This window comes from Diceros bicornis, chromosome 1 (genome assembly GCF_020826845.1).
Source record: "Diceros bicornis minor isolate mBicDic1 chromosome 1, mDicBic1.mat.cur, whole genome shotgun sequence".
NCBI lineage: Eukaryota > Metazoa > Chordata > Mammalia > Perissodactyla > Rhinocerotidae > Diceros > Diceros bicornis.
This window is the reverse complement of record NC_080740.1, coordinates 58,526,832-58,549,305: the sequence shown is the minus strand read 5'-3', so window position 1 is coordinate 58,549,305 and position 22,474 is coordinate 58,526,832. Positions and strand designations below refer to the sequence as shown.

Below are 22,474 nucleotides of genomic sequence, written 5' to 3'. Positions count from 1 at the left end.
TTTACCATTTTTATTTTACCATTTTATTCATTTTTCAAAGAGTTTTCACTACATTATTTCATTTATAAATAGGATGTATGGGGTGATGCTGTCTTGCTAATTATCATTAATTAGAGGAATTTCTCCCACCTCATTTTGTCTTGCTTTCAAACAAATCTCTCACCTGCCACCAGCATAATAAAAATATTTGAATTCCAGCACTGTTCATGAAGCCATCCTTTTGGCTACATAATTATCTTGTGAGGGAATATTTCCAAAATGGGCACAGGTGCATTGTACTCCTAACTTTTGTGTAAAACAACTTAGTTCATTTTATTCTGCTTTTGTTTTTAAGAAAACACATGTGAGGGTGGAACAGTACTCCAGGTCAGGAAGCATTATCGGTTTCCACTGACGTTTTATACGCACTCTGTTTTTATACGAGACACTAAAAGCTCAAACTCTGTGTGATGCTATAAAGACATGGAAAATGGTTCTTTCTTAGGGTTGGAGGAAGTGATGACTAGTGTGTTTTTGCTGGTAGTATCTGATAATCCCCCCTCCCTTTAGCTATTCTAGGCATGTTTAGTTGTCAGGCGTTGTCAGACTAAATTGCTAAAAATAACAAATAAGGGGGAGGCTGTTCTAAGGCCAGCTCTTGCCACTGTCTGTAATCTGTTTAATTTAGTTCCTAGGGAGAAAGGGCAAAAGGAACATGGTGCCATTCTCATTGAATGGATTTTTTGTTTAAAGTGCTGACAAGAACATTGTTTGAGCTCTCTCTTTTACCAAACTCCATAGGGCTCACGTACCCACATCTACTTACAGTGTGGAGCCAGAGCCAGGGGGCTCAAAGAGCATGCTCTGATCAGTGGTTGTGCTAGAGATTAACCAGGCGATTGTGGTCTTCTGCTCGTCTTTTCATGTGGCTTTTGACAGTGGAAATGTGCTTAGCCTGTGAGAGTAGGTGAGAGAGAGAGGATGGTGGTTAGAAATGGGGGAGTTAGTGTGAGAATACAGAAATCTTTCTATTTAATACTCTCCCTTAACTCAGTGTTCAGAGCGAGTTAGGTTGTTTGATAAAATTAACCACACGTGTGACTCCAGTACACCTGCATGTAGTTTTAACCCACATTGCCAGTGTAAAGCTCTACTTGGATCTGGCTCTTGACCTGTCTATGCCCTAACTTCTTCCAATAATAGAAACAACTTTCTGTAAAGTAGAGATAGCAATCTAGTACTTGTTTGTAAAGCTGTTGAAGATCACTGAAGGAATGATTTAAATGCCTTTCCTATTCCCTGCTATGTATTTACCAGCGGTAGAGTTTGTGAAAACGAGAGCAAGTTTTCAGTTATATTTCTGGTGTTCTACAGTCTGTGTTGACTTACGTCAGGGCTTATTGATTTTTATATTCTGAAGTTTCGTATTGATTTTTGTGTCTGAAGTCCTATCCAAAATCCTTTCCTTTGTGCAATTCTTTTTTTTTTTTTTTTGGTCTGACCCTGACCACTTTAGCCCCAAAGAAAAAAGTGGATTGCTTTTATTAGAGATTCTTGGTCAGGGGTGGGGGGTGGGATGTCTTGGGAAAGCCTATATTAGTGAAGATCCTGGTATTTACCTAAAGCTTTGGGATCTGAGCACTTGGACACTGCAGGCTTTGGGAATGCTTACTTTTAGATATTTCTTAAGTCACCAACCTGCCTTACTCCCTAATTTAGTGAAATACTTAATTATTTTAACTGAACTAAGGGGTCGCAAATCTATAACTTAGAATACAGGCCTCAAGACTATCTATGCTATTATGTAGGTGATAAAGTCTTGTGATTCATGTGGAATGACATATATGGCAGCACTTTAAATCTTTTTTTTTTTTTTTTTGTGAGGAAGATCAGCCCTGTGCTAACATCTGCCAATCCTCCTTTTTTTTTTGTTGAGGAAGACTGGCCCTGGGCTAACATCCGTACCCATCTTCCTCCACTTTATATGGGACACCGACACAGCATGGCTGGCCAAGCGGTGTGTTGGTGTGCACCTGGGATCCGAACCAGCGAACCCCGGGCCACCACAGCGGAGCGCGCATGCTTAACCATTTGCACCACCGGGCCCACCGCAGCACTTTAAATCTTTACGCACAGCACAAGACAGATGTTGTTTGTGGTCAAGTTTAATCAGATATAGAAATTTGTAAAGGAAAACATCACTTTCTGCTCAGAGCCTGGACTTTCTTTGGAGTTCAAATTCAAAGCCTTCATTAATACAGACTCTGTGTCTCTCTTCTCTGTTTAGAAAAGGCATGAAAGGGAAACAAAAGATAGGGGGTGATGGAAAACACGAGAGGAAGAAGGAGATTCTGATGCTATAGTTGACCCTTAAGCTCGATCAAGTTTTGAACATAATTGTAAAATATCGATTGCCTTAATTTTTAAGCTTTGATGCTTTCAGTTTCAGAGGCTGAACTATTTCACATACAACTGGTTTTTCCTTGCTTTGGGAGGACTGCACAATTCCAAGATGCATGACATAAGACTTTGGCCAATAATAATTGTTAGATAGGCCAGAAGGAGTGTATGCATATAAAAAAAGCATTATTAAATGTTTGCTGAGTGTCTTGATTATACAGAGTACTTTGGGGTTATGTCTAACTATGGAGGATATTTGTTCTTACTTTTAGTCTTATACATTAAGCAACCTACAGTCTGTTGTACTATGTGCCATGCACTATTATAGGCAATGAAGACAAAATTAGCAAAGGCCCTGATGGCATGGAGAGTGGAAGGTGGAGACAGATAATAAGCAAATAATATAACTGATAAATACTAAAAAGAAAAACAACACAGTGTAAGGAGACAGAGAATGATGGGAGTGTATAAGCTATTTTATATAGTGTTGACAGGGAAGGTTTCTTTGATAAGGTGATATTTGCGCAGAGGCCTGAAGGGAGTGAGGGAGTAAGCTATGTGTACATCTGGTAGAAGAGGGTTCCAAGCAGAGGGGACAGCAAGTATAAAAACCTGGAGGTGAGAGCATAATTGACAGATTGAGAGAACAGGAAGGAAGCCAGTTCAGCTGGAGCTGAGTGAGCAAGGTAGAGAATAGTAGAAGATGAAATCACAGAGGTATCAGGGAATAGATTATATAGGGCCTTATAGGCCCTATTAAGGATTTTGGATAATGCTCTGAAATTGGGAGTTTTGGGAGGGTTTTGAACAGAGAAATGGCATGATTTGATTTACATTAAAGGGACCAGTCTGGCTGCTATGTTGAGAATAGATTATAGAGGGCAAGGGTGGAAGCAAGGAGACCTGTTAGGAGGCTGTTGCATTACCCAGGTAAGAGATTGGCTTAGACAAGGGTAGTAACAGTGGAGGTCGTCAGACTCAGGATATATTTTAAGGTAGAACCAAGATGATGGAGTATAGGGATGAAAGAGAGGACTCAAAGTTTTGGACCTGTGATTAAGGAATCATACCTCCTTCCTCCCACGTATATCACTCATTCTCTTCTTGGAGAGATCTGGAATGGGTTCATGGGAAAAGGGACATTTCACCTGATCCTTGAAGGTCTGTTAGAATTTTGCTAGATAGCGCTGGGGCAGAGGAGAGAGCATGTCAAATCAAAGGAGTAGTGAATCTGGAAGTGGAATGGTAGATGGAGGGTTGGAGTGGGAAATGAGGCTGGAGAGGTCTAAGGGAAGGGCTAAAATGAATGAAATCAGCATTGTTTCTGCTCACTTTGTATAAGTACTACTTGTTCTGGGCAAATAGTTGTTCTCAGTGCCAATGCTATTTATTCACTGTGGTTTCCACACAGCATTCTGTGTGTACTAGGCTCCACAGAGATTCCACATGTTTATGGGAACAGGTATGCTATTGATAATTCATTGATCAGTGTTTCCTATTCAATTTTCAAGTTTCACAAGTAATTTTGAAAGGAAATTGAAAGTTTGGTTTGGGCCATGTTAACCTTTGAGATACTATTAGACCCAAGTAGAGACGTTGAACAGACAGTTGGATATATGAATCTGGAACTCCAGGCTAGTGAAGTAAAATTGAGAATTGTCTATAAATTGTTAATTTATAGTTGGCATTTAAAATCATAGAACTGAATTAGGTCAGCTAAGGAGAAGCTAGAGAAGGAACAAACGAGGTTCATGGACTGCACCCGAGGGCCTTGCAGCAGGGTGTAAATCTCTTTACAGAGGTGTGGACACTGGGTAGTGAGTCCAGAGAACTGAGAGAATACCCACATGGGCAACCTCTGCTGAGAAAGGACCAAGCTGAAGGGATGGGACCAACTCCCTTCAAGGTTAGGGGGCTGTCCAGGCCCTTGGTTTTATGATGGCAGCAGAGGCTGTCAGCTCAGTTAGACCTGAGTTGCTAGTGCTTTGTGGCCTTCCTCTACTAGCACTAACCCTGGAGCTGGGCAGGCCTGGTCTGCTGAGGGAAGCAGGTTTGTTCTCTCGGGGAGGAATTGCAGAAGGTAATGGCTGACATCAAGTTAGGCTCAAAGTTGAACCCTCTGTCTGTGGGACCATACTGCAGGGATTCGTTGAACACAGTTCATTTAGAGCACAGGAGATAAGAACCCCCGCCACATATCTGTGGTATCTTGAGTAAAATTTGAGGGAGGTGGGTGCTTTCATGGGCGAAAGCAAACATGCCTACTAGTTTTGAACTAGTTTTGAAGGTTAAAAGTTCCCTAAAGGGAGTTTATAATGACTAGTTCCTTCACTATTCCATATACATGCTTACACATATGCACACACATATGTACACTTTCCTACCCTCTTTCAGTATATACTAAGAAAAACTTCAACCTTTAGAATATTTTTTGAGTTCATCTTGAAGATTCTTAGCAAGTAGTAAGTACTTCTTTGCTCTGATATGCATAGCATAATGCCTTGGCATAATAATTAAGAATATTCATCTGGAATCAGATGAATATGAATTTGAACTCTGACTCTGCCACTTACTACCACCTTGGATAAATTACTTAGTTTCTCTAAGCCTAAGTATGCTCTTCTGTAAAACGGCAACAAAAGTGTTGTTGGAGAGGGACAATAAATAAACCCTTTGTCTCCTGCCTAAGTATGGAACTAACTGAAAGTCAGGCAAATTGATATAAAAATTTTTATATATTTTACCTTTATTACTGATAAATATTAGGTTGAAGGATGTGGCATAGGTGTGCAGCAATAATGACGGTTTCTAATACTGATCCAGGGCCGGCCCCATGGCTTAGCGGTTAAGTGCGCGCGCTCCGCTACTGGCGGCCCGGGTTGGGATCCCGGGCACGCACCGACACACTGCTTCTCCGGCCATGCTGAGGCCATGTCCCACGAGGCCGCATCCCACATACAGCAACTAGAAGGATGTCCAACTATGACATACAACTATCTACTGGGGCTTTGGGGGAAACAAAAAAAAAAAGAAGAGGATTGGCAATAGATGTTAGCTCAGAGCCGGTCTTCCTCAGCAAAAAGAGGAGGATTAGCATGGATGTTAGCTCAGGGCTGATCTTCCTTACACACACACACAAAAAATAAAAATAAATAAATAAATAAATAAAACTCTAATACTGATCCAGAATTAGGCATACAAATTAGATGAACTTACCCAGCAAAGCTCTGAAAGTGTGGGACAACCACAGGTCTCTCTTTGCAGAGGCAGGCAGAGCCTATGTGTCAGACTTATGAGGGAATGTGTACCTTCTGCGGATCCTGGCAGAGCGGAAGGGGCTGAGCCATAGTTCCTTTTCCCAAACACACCAGTCAGAGAAGCCACTCGTCTTCCTGAGAGTAGATTGAGGAGGAGGCCAGGACTAAAGCTAATGAAAACTGGAGGTCAGGAGGATAAGCATTTCTCCCTTATAAAAGGTATCTACCTTGTAAAGTAATACATGTAAGTCACTTGATCCCTGGCACACAATAAATACTCAGTAACTGCAGGATTTTGTTATTTGCATATAGTGGATGCTCAGTAGCTATTTACCAGTTGAGCATGTTGCTACTACATGTTTATAAGATAAAGGTTTGGTTTTTTTTTTAACTTGAAAAAAATTAAATATACACAAATATACAAAGCTAATTTAACAAACACCGTGTACTCACCACCCAGAATTAACAAATGTTAGCATTTTGTAATATTTACTTTTTTTATTTTTTACAAAAAAACCCGATACTAATGAAATTGAATTCTCCTTTGTAACTTCCCTCCCAACCTCACCTCAATCTCATTCCCATTCACCAGAAGCAACTACTATCAGATATTTGGTATGTATTTTTCCATTCCATGTTTCATAGCATTTTATATTTCAACAAATGATATCATATTGTTCTTATCTTTCAATAACTTGCTTTTTTTTCTTTTGAACTCCACCCACACTAATAAATATATGTAGTTCACTCGTTTTAACTGCTGTAGGGTATTCCATAAGAACATGTAACTTTTTATATTTTATTTGAAGTACTCATTGTTGATAGCTTCAGTATACACCATGTAAATGTGGCCAAACGGCCTGATGACTGCTTCCACATGTGGCATTAATATAGCCATTGGTAGGGCTAGTCGATGGGCTCAAGGATGCAAGTGCCAGCACGTTAGTGATATCTGCATTGACGATATCTGATATTGCTGTTAGTGATATCTGCCAAGGATTCTGTGGTGAAGCCATCTCATAAACTTGGTGGCCTCTGCCTGTGATTTAGAAATGGAGATCACATGTCCTTCACAGAGCCAGAACCAGTCAGGGAAAGAGAGAGAAAGCAGAGTGGGAACCCAGGATTCCATATTCTAGATTCCAAACACTGTATCATTCACTTTTACTGAGAAAGAAGTGGGGATTCCTGTGCTGTGGTTGGATACTTGCAGTAGCTGGGCCTTCTAATATTAGTGATTTTATAAAAATTAATATTCTTATAAAATGATAAATCCCCTAAACACCAACTCTTTGAGTAAAGAGATTATAAGTGGCTTCTAAGTGGCCTGGCATCTGGAAATTGAAGAAAGGGCAAAATGTAAACCACCCCTTGAATCATGTTTGCAAAGAGAAGTGTGCCAAGTACTCTTTTATTACTCTAGTGTCATTATAAATTTAATTGATGTTATGTCAGCTACTTAGATCAGAGCTAATAGCATATTAAACTCCATTCTGTTTGTACCAGTTCTATGGTAACTTGAGTGGGTGTGGAGTTGGGACAAGTGGCAGCTGTGACGTCTGGTCTATAGAGTGTTTTCATCATGGTATGAGCCCCTGCATCACCCTGGTTGGAGAAGTGTCACTGGTGATGTGACCTGACCTCCCAGTGCCCCTCAGAACACTCAGAGCAATGTGAGCAAAGACCCTGTGTTGCTTGTCTGACCTAGAGGTTTAGCTTAGAGTTAGAAAATAGCGATTTCTTGGTGATACTGACAGGTATAACTGTGTTTTCCTTTTCTCTTTCTTAATGAAAAGAAAGCTGAGGTTTTTTGAAAGGTTATAAATAGCCGTTTGATATTGGAGTATATTTGTAGTTCTCCAGTTCTGCCCTCTGCTGACCTGTACAGATCAGCAGAGGAGGTGCCAATGAGTCATGCATCTGTGCTCTCAGTGGCTTTGAGCTCTTGCTTGTTTTCACTGTCACCAGGTCCTTTTATGGGTTTCCGGTTGCCATATCTCTATTTTTTTAGTTGTATAAATATGTTACTCGATTGGAAAGTAATAATGTGATCACATAGAAGTTTCCTTACCCTTGTTTGTCTGTTGGCTCTCCCAGGGTACCTTATTAACTCATTAATCTAAATGTTTAGTGCATTTGCTGATAACAGTAAAGTTAATTTTCAGAAATTAACACGTCAGTTTACTTTACCCTGGCCAGTTTGTGTGTGTATTACTCTAAGGCTTTGGGTGGAGTAGAGACTGATTTGCTGTGAAAATAAATCATTAGGAACCTGCCTTGCTATGCCTGTTTTTAAATACAGGGCTTTCATGTCCTGTCTTTTCTCCTTGTGGTGCAGCATTTTGAGAAGACTAGGAATTTTTTTTTATTTTTAATTGGGGTAAAGTTCATGTAACATTAAATTCACAATGTTGTGCAACCATCACCATTGTCTGATTCTAGAACATTTTTATCACCCCTAAAAGAAACCCATTAAGCAGTCACTCCCCATTTCCCCTCCCAGCCCCACCTCCCCCCCAGCCCCCAGCAACCATTAATCTGTTTTCTGTCTTATAGAGTTGCCTATTCTGGATGTTCATATAAATGGATGATACAGTATGTGGCTTTTTGTGTCTGGCTTCTTTCGCTTAGCATAATGTTTTCAAGGTTCATCCACGTTTTAGCATGTATCAGTACTTCATTCCTTTTTATGGCTGAATAATATTCCATTGTATGGAAATACCACATTTTGTTTATCTACTCATCAGCTGATGGACATTTGTATTGTTTCTACTTTTTGGCTATTATGAAAAATGATGCTATGAACATTCACAAGTTTTTAAACACCTGTTTTCATTTCTCTTGGGTATGTACCTAGGAGTGGAATTGCTGGGTCATATGGTAATTTTGTCTTTTAACTTCTTGGGTAACTGGCAGACTTTTCCACAGCAGCTGCATCATTTTACATTCCTACCAGCAATATATGAGGGTTCTAATTTCTCTACACCTTTGCCAATATTTATAAATAAGTGATTATCATCATTTTTGATTATCACCATCCTAGTGGGTATAAAGTAGTATCTCATTGTGGTTTTTATTTGCATTTCCTTAATGACTAATGAAGTTGAATATCTTTTCATGTGTTTATTGGCCATTAATATGTCTTCTCTGGAGAAATGTCTATTCAAGTCCTTTGCTCATTTTTTTAATTGGGTTGTTTATCTTTTTGTTGTAGAGTTGTAAGAAAACAGAAATTCTCTTTGACTTGCTTGGAGCAGAGAGTAGGATCGGACTGACTTCAGACTTTTGCCACACACACCTGCATGTTAGTCTGGCCCCCACAGTTGAGTCAATTACACTTCTACTTCCAAGAATGCAAGGTGTTGCCCTTACTTCCTCTCTCAGAAGGCACACCCTTATTCACCTACCCCTTTACCATGCCTACAGGCCAAACTCCACAGTAAACATTGTTGATTTGATCCTCTTGCCTTCTTGTAAGACTAGGGCAAACTAAAGACAAACTGGAATAGTTAAACTTGTTTTATTTTATTTAGAAGACTTATAGAGTTTCAAAAGTCCTTATTGATGAATACTTGGCTTTCTGATCCTGGAGAAGCAGAAGAAAAATAATGTATATTGGGAAACTTCTTGCTTTTATAAAATTTGTTTTCATGAGATTTCTTTATTATGTACTGTGTACATTTATTTTTCACATATGATGGAACTTAGAAAAGTGTTCTATGTGGGCTGTAATTTTTAGGTTTTTTTGTTTGTTTGTTTTAGAGAGGAATCAAAGACCCCAGGCTGTGATATTTATAGTGGTCTCTGTGCATCCTTTTCCTGATCTCTTTTACTCAGTTGCTGAAACAGACAAATACTTCTCATGTTTAGTATACTGATAGTACATTTACACTGCACATAATTCTGAGCTGTGGCACTGTGTGGTCTCTGAAGGATATTGTCTTTGCACCTTTATTTCCTAAATATAGCATTTCAGCCCTTCTAATCATTTCCTTGGGCATAATTATACTGATGTTTCTACAACCCTTGTGTTGCACCTGCACAAAGCCTAGTGTCTCTGTTGAAGATAGGAAAATTATTTGTCTCGATGCTGCAGTACATATGCTCTTGGGGCTCATCTGTGACAATTAAAATATCAGGTAATTTTCCTTCACGGAGTTTTAGGATCAGGTCTCAAAGAGCCACAGACTTTTTTAAGTTGGAAGATATCCTAGAGGCCAGTTGATGTAGCACTCCCCTCCTCTGCCCTCAGCTGTTTCTGACATGTTGTTGTCACTGTTCCTATTTGAACACATCAGTGATTTCTAGTGATCTCATCCTTTTTCCTGAACTACTATTCTCTTGGTTTCTATGGCACAGTTTCCCTCTTTTTTTAGTGTTATTTGCTGGTTCCTCCTCTTCCTTCCAGTCTTACTCAATGTTGACTTTCTACAAGAATAAGTCCTCTTATTCTGTGTTCTTTCTCTAGGAATTTCAACCATTCTCATAGCTTCAAGTACTACCTTTGTGCAAAATTATACCTCTAGCCCAGATTTCTTCTATGACCTTCAGACCCAATTTAGTTTTCTTCTCACCTCTCACTTGGATGTCTCATAGGTACCTTACACTCAACATGTCTAAAACTAAACTCATGGTCTTCCCTTCCAAACCCAGTCCTCTTGGGAGTTATTCTTGACTCCACTCTCCCAACTTCTGATATCTAATGAAGGTTATGGTGAAGGACTTTGTGAAGTTGTCTTGTTGATTTTTCTCCTGAATATTTTTTATATCTGTCTGTTTTTGTCCATCTCCAATGCCATCTACTAAGATATTGTCATGTCTTTCCAAGACTATTGCAATGGCCTCCTAATAGGTTTCTCAACATTCACACTTGTATTCTTTAATCCAGTTTCTTCCCACCCTTTTTTACATCACAGCACCCAGAAAATAGTATTTGTGTGATTTACTGGCGTAAGTGGACAATGAGTGCTCAAGGTTGGAGGCAACTTCCCAGCAGGACTTTGGCTGCCCTGAACCTACCCAGCCACTCTAGGACTAAAGGGATCAATACTTTGGGCATATCTGTTACTCATTCACTGGGCATTCTGTGGGAGTCTCTGCTCTAACTCACTCTCTGTGTTGCAGCCAGAGTGATACTTTGTTTTCAGTGGAAATTTGATTTTTGTTACTCCTGCTTAAAACCCAGTAGCTTTCCATTGTCTTCAAGATAAATACCAAATCTTTAATATGGCTTAGGACCCTGGATGATCTGAGTCAGCCTCACCAGCCTCATCCCTCTCTCTCTCTCTCTCTCTGTACTTCAGCCTCACTGGCTGTCATTCAGTTCCCAAACATCTCGTGCTCCATTTGACCTTTGCACATGCTGCTTCATTTGCCTGGAATTGCTCTCTCTCTCACTCTAACCTCTCCACTTAGTTAATTCCTACTCATCCTTTGGAGCTAGTTCTGTGATTTCCTTGATTATACAAGGTATTTCCTCCATTAGACACTGCTTTTCTCTCAGAGCCCTTATTACAGTGGTAGTTAATTGACCACATGTTCTGCAGTAGTGTAATCTCTATGAATAAGTGTGTGACTTGTTCACTGCTCTAATCCGAGTGCTCTTTGGGCCTAACATATATTGGGTGCTCATTAATGTTGGTTGAATGCATTATGTGTCAGTTCTTGGTGCTGAAGATGAAATATTAATCAAGTCAGACAAGAGCCCTATCCTTAATGAGCTTACATTCAGATACAGACAATAAAGAAATAAGCAACAAAATATCATGTAGGAAAAGTGATGTTTTAGAGTGTTACTGGGGACCTCCATTAGGTGAGTAATCAGAGAAGGCCTCTCTGAAAAGGTGAAATTTCAGCTAAGATATGAATGAAAAGAAGCAACCAGCCACTTAAAAGTATGTAGAGGAAGAACATGCCACGTGGAGGGCACAGATGGTACAAATGTCTTAAGGTTGGAATAAGTTTGGTGGAGTTGTTTAAGCAAGTGAAAGGGATAAAGAATGGTAATAAGGTTGATGTAGTTGGCAAGGACCAAATCATGCAGGGCCTTATTGCCCAGGTTGAGGAGTTTGGATTTATTCTAAGTGTCACAGGAAGATGTTAGAGGGTTTTGAGCAGCAAGTAACCTGATTTACCTATTAAAATATCTGTGAGAAACGTTCAGGTGAGGATGATGGAGGCTTGAACTAGGATGGTAGCAGTGGAGCTGGATAGAAAGAAGAGTATGGTTTAGGGATATGTTTGGAAGTAAGTTAAGACTTGCTGACGGATTGGATGGGGGATATGGGGTTTGAGGAGAAGAAAAGAATCAGAGATGGCTTCTGTATTTTTTTTGTTTCTGTGGTTTTTAAATTGAGCAATTGGATAACCGCCATTCACTGAGATGGAGAAGACTGGGAGGAGGATGACTATGAATCAGTTGTGTTTTTCTTGTTTTATTTTTTTATTTTTATTTTTTGTGAGGAAGATCAGCCCTGAACTAACATCTGTGGCCAATCCTCCTCTTTTTGCTGAGGAAGACTGGCCCTGGGCTAACATCCATGCCCATCTTCCTCCACTTTATATGGGATGCCACCACAGCCTGGCGTGACAAGCGTTGCCTTGGTGCACGCCCGCGATCCGAACCCTGGGCCGCCATAGCGTAGTGCGCGCGCACTTAACTGATAGGCCACTGGGCTGGCCCAAGTTGTGTTTGTTTTAGACATGTTAAGTATGGGTTTGATGTCTGAGAGGATATGTGTTGTAAGCAATTGGATGTGTAAATCTGGAATTAAGGGAGAGGCCAAGGGTAGGGATATAAATTTGGGAGTCATAGTAATGTTTAAAGCTATGAGACTAGATGAGAGTTTCTGAGAGAGAGTATAGATGGGGAGAAGAGAAAATTCCAGGACAGCTTCCCAGAAAATGCCAACATTTTGAAGTTGAGCAGAGGAGGAGTAGTCAGCAAAAGAAAACTTAGGAGTAGCCAGTGATGTAGGAGGAAAATAGGAGTGTGGCATCGTGAAAGCTAAGAGAAGAAAATATGTCAAGAATTGTGCTAAATGCTATTGATGAGTAAGAATGCATTGAGTAAGAAGAGAATAGAGAAGTAACCACTGCTTTGGGCAACATAGAGATCACTGGTGACCTCAACCACAGTCAGTTCAATAGAGTAGATGGAAGCATGATTGGAGAGGAAAGGAAGTGGAGGCAGTTACTCAAAACAATTGGTTGAAGAAGAAGTTTTGCTGAGGAGGAGGACAGAAAGGGGGCAGTGCCTACAGGGGAATGTGAGGTCAAGAAAGGGTTTTTTTTGTTTGTTTGTTTTTTAATGATTCACCTCACCAAGAAGGATCTTGCAGAGAAAGAGAAATTGAAGATTAAGAAGAAAGAAGAAGGATAACTGAGGGAGTGAAATTTTTGAGGAGGCCAGTGGGAATAGAATCAACACCCAAGTGGAAGGGCTGAGTTTTGGTAGAAACAGGGACCCTCTATCCGTTTTAACTATAGGGAGAGGAGAGAGTACATGTACAGGTATAGGTCGTGTAGTAGATTTGGTAGTGGGAAGAAGAAGGAATTCTTACCAGATTGCTTGTATTTTCTCAGTGAGCTAGGAATGAGAGGAGAGGAGACAGCATAGGAAATTTGAGGAGACAAGGTAAAGTATGAAATAGTTACATTGAAGAATAGACAAGTGAACATATTAAGGAAGTTTAATAGAATTTCTGGACAGTGTTGAGTGCCTGTTTGAGATTCATGGTCCTGAATTTTAAAGTGAAACCATTCAGCACAGTTAAGTGTTTTTCTCCAGTGACATTCAGAGTGCAGGTACAAGCATGGAATAGGTAGATGGTTTGGTTCAACTTGGATTGGCATTTTGCCAGGCAAGTGCAGCAGAGGGAGAGAAGAGCAAAGGAGAAAAGGGCATTTGCAAGGGGAATAAATATAAATGATGGCCTGTGGAAGCTAAGCTGGGTAGGAGGGGAAAAAGGCCATGGAAGCATAATAGATAAGTAAAAACTTGTCGTTGAGTAATGAGGTCGAAGAAGTATTGGAGTGAGAGTTATCAAATGAAAGTGACCTGGAAAAATTTGGAGTAGTCGTGGTGAAATTGAAATTTCAGACATGGTGCAGTTACTGGTGTTGACAAGATCTCTAGGGTATGACTGTGGGCCGAGTGGCTAAGGTGGTAAAGTAAAAATTGTGAGAGGAGAGGAGGTCAAGGTATTGGATGAATCATCTACATTTTTATAGAAGTCACCTTGAGTGGTGCAGAGGAAGAAAGTGAGCCATCGATGAATGAGGGACGGTACCCAGGATATTGATAAATTGTAGCAACAAGGGTGGAGGGGAGAAGATAGGAAAGCGTGATGCCATAAACTTCAAGAACCGGGGTTTTTGGGGGAAAAAAGAGGAGAAATGGTTTGGCAGTAGGCTGAATGAATGAATGGAAGGATGGGTAGAAATTTATGCTTTTATTAGGCAGCTTTCATTGAATGTTAAAATCTCTAAAATCTCTACCTTCGGGACTCAGTTCTACCTTTTAAGGCTCCCTCTTATTTAAGAACAGAGATTGGCAAACTACAGCCTGCTGGCTAGATCCGGCTTACTGCCTGTTTTTGTGTTTTTAGAACATAGCTAGCCCCATTCCTTTACACCAGACCCATTTGTTTACACATTGTCTGTGGCTGCTTTTGCGCTACAATGGCTGAGTTGAATAGTTCCAGCAGAGACAATCCCATGAAGCCTAAGATATTTGCTATCTGGACCTTTATGGAAAAAATTTTCTGTCTGCCGCCCCCCCCTTTTTTTTTTGCTGAGGAAGATTCATCCTGAGCTAACAGCTGTTGCCAATCTTCCTCTTTTTGCTTGAGGAAGATTCACCCTGAGCCAACATCTGTTCCAGTCTTCCTCTATTTTGTATGTGGGTTGCCGCCACAGCATGGCTGCTGATGGGTGGTATAGGTCCATGCCAGGGAACCGAATTTGGGCTGCCGAAGCAGAGTGTGCCGCGCTTAACCACTAGGCTACGGGGCTGTCCCCTGACTCCCACTTTTGAACATGGGTCTCAAACTTTGCTGTGCCTCAGAGTCACCTGCAGGGCCTGTGAAAACACAGATTGCCTGGCTCTACTCCTGGAGTTTCTGATTCAGTAGCTCTGGGTTGGGGCCTGAGAGGGTGCATTTCCAACAAGTTCCCAGGTGTTGCTGACGCTGCTGGTCCAGGGACCAGACTTTAAAAGCCATTGCTTTAGATATTTAAGGTAGTGATCAGGTTCCTTCTCCCCTTAATCTTCTCTGAGCCAAATGTTCCTACCTACTTCAGCTGCTTATCACTTGACATTATTTGCTGGCTTGTCTCATCCCTTTTTGAGCCTGACACCCACAAATGTAATGGTTCTTTGGATGAAGCCTGATCAGTGCCTTATGCATTGGAACAGTTGCCCCTCCTGGCTCTGCACTTACCTATGAGCTTTCTTTCTACTTTTCTTCTCAGGTTGTATGATGGACTGGGCTTTCTCTGGGACTTAATGAAGCTGATGTGTTAGGGAGAGCAACGGTTGGTAGAGATTACCTAAACCCTACGGGGACTCAGGGACTAAACACTGTTGTTTGGAGAAAACAAGAATTTTCTCTGCAGTCTATCTCTGTTATAAGGTGTTTGACTAGAGGTTTGACTTGTGCAGATTGAGCGTGTGATCATAGGTGGGATTTGGGAGTGTGCCCCACACAGTAGCAGTGTCAGTCTCTCAGCAGGTGGAAGAACACCTGGGAGAAAAACAAGGTCAGTGCTCAGCTGAACCAAGTCTTTTGTCCCTGTCTTTCAGCAGAGGAACCTCGGAAAGATGTTTTGAAAGCAGTTTCTAAAAGATGCAGACAGAGTAACCCCTTCTTAGATTTCTCGTCATTCTCCTGCTCCATGCCTAAAATTGCTTTCTCATTCTTTGAGGTGGTCTCCCAGCTATATGTACTTCAGCAGTTACCTTATAGCCTAGTTGTGTCCTTCATGGTGAAATGGATGTACCTGGATGCATTGACAAGTGGATGTGCATCCTTGCATCAGTTGTTTTAGCTTTAAATTCCTAGTTGGCTTTGGCATGCCTTTCCTGCCTCTGGTGAGTGCCCCTTCCCCATTCAGGCCATCACAGCCCTTGCCCGGTCAGAGCTCTGCCCTGCTCCTGCTCCTACAGCTTTGCCCATCTCTGTCTCATTTCCCTTTCTGACTTCTCTGATTGTACCCCTTAGTTGCCTTTCTTTTTTTCTCTTCCTCTTCTTGTTTCCCTGCCTTCTTCACATTTTACCCCGTGTCTGCCAAGACATGCCTCCTCGGCCGTCGGTGAATTCTTGACTTCTTGCTAAACTTCCCCTGTGTTGGCAGCTGGCACCCTCTGGCCATTTTACAGTTCTGCAAACTGAGAGAACATGAGAATCAGTGAGGCTTTTGGACTTTTAATTTGGAAGTCATGGGAGAGATAGTGAGCAGGTGGCCTTTGCCTCAAGTTTCTGATTAATAGTAGAGCTTGAAGTTGGCGGTGGTTTGCAAAAGCTGGAAGCTGTGGAATTCAACACAAGGAAGAAGTGTGTGGCCAGGGTTGGTCAAACTCAGGGTCAGAAATATGGGACTCAGAGCAGAGGGTCTCTGAGGATGCAGATGTGACAGAACATCGAGGCAGAAGGAAATCAAGACTGCTGTGTCTACTGCCCCTGTAGCCTGGATTGGAGGCAGGGGACAAGCCAGAGGGTCTGCTTTTATCTGCCCTTTCTCCCTGCTCCCCCAAGCTCCATTTTACCTGTTTTGTCTTTAGACAAGAGTTCATTTGAAGAAAGTGTTCTGTGACTAAAGAAAAATGGGGGCGTAGGGGCACTGGTGTTGTCCAAATCCTCATTTCACAAATTAGGAAGTCGAGGATGAGACGGGAAAACTTTTTTCTATACCCCAAGAAATGACAAACAGGAAAAATATTAATTTAGAGAAGGAGAGGGAGACAAAGTTCCTAAAAAAAGAGAAAAGTTGATAGAGATAGCGTCACAAGATGAGTTACCTCAGGAGTCTATTTGAGAGATTGTGTCATGTCAGAAAAGTTCTAGGGACATGAGCCTCTTTCTTCGTTAGAGGATGAGAATGAAACACCAGCCCCTCAGTCTGACTCCCAGAAAGATGAACGTCAGGCTGATGAGCAATAACACCAACAACGTCAATTTCCCTGGCCATGCTGAGCCCCACAGGAAACCTCAGAATTTCACGTCAGGACAAGGCCCCACAAGAATGACACTGCACGCAGAGCTCTGTGATTTGATGCTACTAGAGAATTTCCTGGAGAAAGGGTTCTGAGGGAGATTGCTCAGCAAGACAGGAAAATGCTGCAATGAGGCCGGCAAATGCCTTCCTGGGACTCCTAGTGGAAGGTGTGGGTTTAAAATGCCTCCTGGAGTTTACACAGCAATCATCATCCCCTTGTAGCTCACAGTAGGCCCGAGGCTGACTTTGGATGGAGCAGTTTCTTAAGGATTTCCTACTCCAGGATGTGGGAAATTGGAATGATTTGTCTTATAGTTTTACAAGTTGACCTGATAAAGTGTAAGGGCTTGACTCTTAGGGCCTGTTTCGTTTGTGGGAGCAAGGCTTTGATGTCTCCACTGGCATCAGTAAGTTTCGATTTTTAAACCTATGTCTATCCAGGGGCAGAGGTTAGATGGCAATGGCAAAAACTGAAAACCACCTTGGAAGAGAATGTCAGTTTCTGCCTTTGCTTCCTCTGGTGGGTGTTCCCCATTCATTCAAGTTGGGAGGGAGAACTAAAAAGGAGCAGTGTGTGTACAAGTAAATCAGTAAGGCATCATTTTCCATAATAAATCCACTTTTGTTCAATAGGTATTGAGTTCCTATTATGTACCAGCCATTCTTCTAGACACTAGGACTGTATCAGTGAACAGAACCAGGTCCTGCCCTCATGGACCTTCTTGTAAGGGAAAACAGACAGAAAATATTGCTTCCAGTGGTGATAGGTGCTATGGAGGAAAATCAGGGTGGGGAGAATAGGGAGTGTGGAGCTGCATGTAATCAAGAAGTCTTTTCCTACAAGGTCACATTTGAGAAAGGCCCAAAGGAAGTGAGGAAGCAAGTAATGTGGATATCTGGGGAAGAGTTCCTTCACAGAGAGAGCCAAAGGGCAAAGGCCAGGCAGGAGCATAGCTTGCTGATTGGAGGAACAGCTCAGAGGCCATTGTGGCTGGAGCTGAATGAGTGAGAGGGAGTTGTGGGAGGGGAGGTCAGAGAGTCAGCTGAAAGCAAGAGTATACGTGGCTTTTTGAAAAGGCTTTGCCTTTTACTTTGAGTGAGATGGGAAGCCATGGGAGAGTTTTAAGTGTTAAAAGGTGACTCTGGCCACTGTGTGGAGAAGAAACTGAAGGAGGTCAAGGGCAGAAGAAAGGAGACCACGTAGGAGGCTATTCATTAAGGACAGATTCTGGATACATTTTGCGATAGTGCTAACAGGATTTGTTGGTTGATTGGATGTCAGATGTGAAAGAAAGGAAGAAGATTGAAAGATGACACCAAAGATTTTGTCTTGAGCAATCACAAGAGTGGAGTTGCCATTTACAGAAATGGGGAAGACTGGGATCCACAGAATTTCTGGTTTGACTAGGAGATCTAGGAATAAACTGTGGAGATCCAAGGAAGAAAAGGTGATTTAATCATTGGTTCCTTAATTTTCTCCATCCTCTCTGACAGTCTTATTTGTATTTGGGTCAACTCTACCACAATTTTTGGGGGGAGAAGTACGATCCCAGTGTACTAACTTGTAGGGATCCTTACCCAGGCCTCTACGATCCAGTGTGGTCAGAAGCTGTGGGTCCAGAAGAACTTTGGGATAGTTTCTCTCTCTGGGGACATCCCTCATTCAGGTGCTACACTGGTTTCCTAGGACTGCATAACAAGCTACCACAAACTGGGTGGTTTAAAACAACAGACATTTATTCTCTCACAGTTCTGGAGGCTGGAAATCCAAAATCAAGGTTTTGCAAGGCCCTGCTCCCTCTGAAGGGTCCAGGGAGGAATCCTGTCTTTCCTCTTCCTAACTTCTGGGGATTGCCAACCATCCTTGGCCTTCCTTGGCTTATAGATGCACCCCTCCACTCTGCCTTCATTCACACATGGCATTTTCCCTGTGTGTCTGTGTGTCCCTTTGTCTTCATGTGGACTTCTTATAGGGACACTAATCATTGCATTTAGGGCCCACCCTAATCCAGTATGACCTCAGTTTAACTTGGTTACATTGACAGTGACCCTGTTTCCAAATAAGGTCACATTCACAGGTACTGGGGGTTAGGGCTTCAACATATCTTTCTGTGAGACACAATTCAACCCACAACAGATGCTGTGGTCTGGGTTTGATTATGAAGGTCTGCTGGACTTAGATGTGTTTGAGGATGAAACAGGAACTACTGAAATACAGTTAGGAAACAGGTCCCTCTATGCTAGGGATGCCCCATCTGTTGGGAGGAAAAAAATTTTTTTAATGTTAAGTTTATTTAAGTTAATTAAAGATTTAAAGATAGACAAGTTCAGGGGCTGGCCCGGTGCCGCAAATGGTTAAGTGCATGTACTCCGCTTCGGTGGCCCGGGGTTCGCAGGTTCGGATCCCAGGCGTGCACTGATGCACTGCTTGTCACGCCATGCTGTGGCGGTGTCCCATATAAACTAGAGGAAGATGGGCACAGACGTTAGCTCAGGGCCAATCTTCCTCAGCAAAAAAGAGGAGGGTCAGCATTGGAAGTTAGCTCAGGGCTGATCTTCCTCACAAAAAAAGAAAAAAAAAAAGACAAGTTCATTTTGCATTATTTTTTGAAACTTGAAGACTTCAAGATATTCAGTGGTAAAAATTATGAAAAAATCATGAAACTAGAAGAAGATAGAAGTAAGAGACACTATAGAATGAAGAATTTCAAAGATAAGAATTGCAACCTGAATTTGATTGTCCAGAGGCCTGGGTAGTAGGTAGAAAAGCTCTTGCTGATGTTCCCAGTTTATAGTTTTGCCAGCTAGGGTAGCAAGTTGACAGAGATGGAATGCAGCAGACCTGGGTCCCTGAGCACTGGTTGACTGCTGCAGGAGTAGAACCCTGCTCACTCCTCTAGCCTTTCCCTTAGATTCCCATGGGGCTGGGAAGGTGCCCAGATGGTACATGGCACTCGCTGTCTAGCTGCTGCTCCCCTTCTGTGCAACACCCAGTACATCTACATTCTTCAGTGGTGTGTCAGGAGTTATTAGTATTTCCCTCTTTTTACCTCATCACAAGTCAAGTCTAAGGGTTGTTTATCAAAGGGATTCTGAGTTCCCACTCTGATATCACAATGATAGGACTATGTCAGGTTTAGCAATATAATTAAACAGAATTCCTTAGCAACAATATGCATTTGTGGCCATTGAATTATCATGATCACTATGAGTTTCTATGGAGCTCCTGCTGTTTTATAAGGAATTGTATGCAAGTTGGACAGATGGGAGATGAGTAAAGAGATATGGCTCTTTCTAGCATTCAGGAAATTTGAAGTTAGAAGAAGACAAACAGGAATCAGAGGTTCACACAAGAACTGATAAAGATTTGTGGATGCCATAGCATTTGGTACCTATAGGAAAAAGTCTCTAAATGTATCATTTAATAAATATCTGGACAGAGAGTGGGAGAAGTTAGAGGCAGGGATACGTAGAGGGGGTACCAGAGAGGTTTAATAGTGAAGACCTCGAACAATAGAGGCATTCATTTCGATTTTACTGTCTCAATGGTTAGGGATCAGTTCCCAAGCAAGGCCTCTCAGACCAGGCTGCCCACCTGTCCTCTGCCCCAGCCTTTCCCTGGCCTCCCTAGGTCATCTGGGCACTTCAGTGGTCAAAATGAATCCAAAGCTGCTTTGGGTAAGGGGCTGGGGGTGAGAGAAGGGCATTGGCTGCATCTGGGCTGCCTGGGCCAGGGCTCTGCATTACTGGCTCCAGTGTGTGGCTCAGTCACATGCACTCTTGGAGGGGATTATTTTGAGTATTCCTCAAAAAGGGAGCCTTCATTTTATGTCTGGTAGGTGGGAATGCAGCCACAACTATGTCCTCAGGGCAGGGACCAGTGGTGAAGCCACCATACTTCTGGGGTGACCACAGGGCAAATAATGTACAGACATCATTTCCTTTGACTAATCTTTTGTAATCCTGGTCCAGATGTGGCTCCTGAGAGTAGTTAAATTTCTTTGTCTAAGTTGAGATTTTTAATTTAGGACCCAGATGGAGCAGGAGGTAAACTTCCAAAAGGTCTGTTTTATTCAGTGTGTCACTGTCCTGGATTCCTGGCAGGCAACAGTTTCATTAGAAAAGCAGATTTCATCCTGACTCATCTGCCTTGGTGAGATGTGTGATACAACCTCTCAGGACTCGCGCAGCCTGTCGTCTCGCTGGACGGAGCAGAGGATACACTGTCCATTCTGCAGCAGTGGCGGCTACAGGCGCCTGGCCGGGGCCATGGAAAACCTTGAGAGACAGTTTGTTATGAGGCCGGAGCTTTGTCCTGGAATTTCCTGGCCTTTGTCTGTCTGGTATAACTTCATGTACTGAGATGCCTGTTTTTAGAGTCTACTTCCTTCTGGGGGAAGAGTGCACTACTGCCTTCCACAGAGCACTTCTGCTTCCTGTACCAAGTGACCTCCTTCCCTGTGCGTGTGGGTGGGGGAGGGGAGCACTCTGGGCAGGTGTGTGTACCTGGCTCCTAGTAGACAGTACACTCTTAGAAGTCACTGGTCACACAGCAGAAGCCATAACCATTGGACATAAAAGCTGTATCTGCTAACCTGGCCCGTTCACCCTAACCCTTGTTTCTTTCTCACACTGTAGCAGAAAAAATCCTACCTGGAGCGGAGCGTGAAGGAAGCTGAGGACAACATCCGGGAGATGCTGATGGCACGAAGGGCCCAGTAGGAAGCCTTAGGGGAAGCTCTTCCTCCTGACCCCTCCCATTCCTGGCAAGAGTAGAGGGGCCTGTGTGGGGAAACAGCCTCTACTCTGCCCAGATGGACGATTTATCTGGATGGTCTGGTAACCCTATGTTTTGTACATCACCCTTAGCCCCTTGAAGATCCCAACCTTGTACTTTTTATCCTGGCTCTGCCTGCCACCTCTGCCCAGGACACTCTCTCCCCTGAGGGTGGGTCTTGAACTCCCAGGAGAGGGAAGATGGGAGCCAGGACAGAGAGAGGGGCTCTGCCCGAGCCTACTACTAGTCAAAGCTGGTCAGACGAATAAAAGGCACCTATCCCACTCTGCTAAGTCTGCTTTTCTTGAGCTAATGGATGAGAACAGAGAGGCAGAGGCTGTCTCTACCTCAGCTCCTCCTTGTGCCTCTCCAGGGCTGTGGCCCTGCTCCTTCTGCATTGAAGCCTTCCCTTTTTCTCCCTTTCTGTTCTTCTGAGTGAACCCCTCAACTTCTGAGCCTCCATGTAGTATGCAGATAAGAAGAAAGAAGACCAGGGCATAGCTGCATTTAAGTGAACAGAGCAGTGGTTCCTCAGTGGCAGTCTGCTTAAACATTCCTTTCCCACTTCCTCCCCAACATTCTAGAAGAAAATTCAGTAATAAACTAGCAGCACCTCCAAGACTCTCTCCCTTTGGCCAGTGTCATACAGTGGACACTACAATCCTGAGGCCTCCTAGTGGCTCAGGGGCAGTGGTGTGCTGGAGCTGGCTTGTACTGGCTCAGGAAAGCCAATTATCCAATTTTCAGGAATTTTGTTGCAAGCCAGTTGTTACACAGCCATTATTAAAAATTATGTAAATTTACAATTACGTTAAAAGTGAGGCTAATAAATATTCAAAACTTA

At 42.5% G+C, this 22,474-nt stretch overlaps 1 protein-coding gene across 1 annotated transcript in view; it reads left to right on the top strand.

Moving 5' to 3' along the window:
• Positions 1-22,474, top strand: part of PFDN1 (prefoldin subunit 1) — a 77,665-nt gene extending 55,191 nt beyond the window's left edge. Inside the window, exon 4 of the mRNA XM_058541847.1 lies at positions 21,492-22,474. Coding sequence (XP_058397830.1) covers positions 21,492-21,575 — 84 coding nt within the window. The 3' untranslated portion in view covers positions 21,576-22,474. The remainder of the gene's footprint in view (positions 1-21,491) is intronic.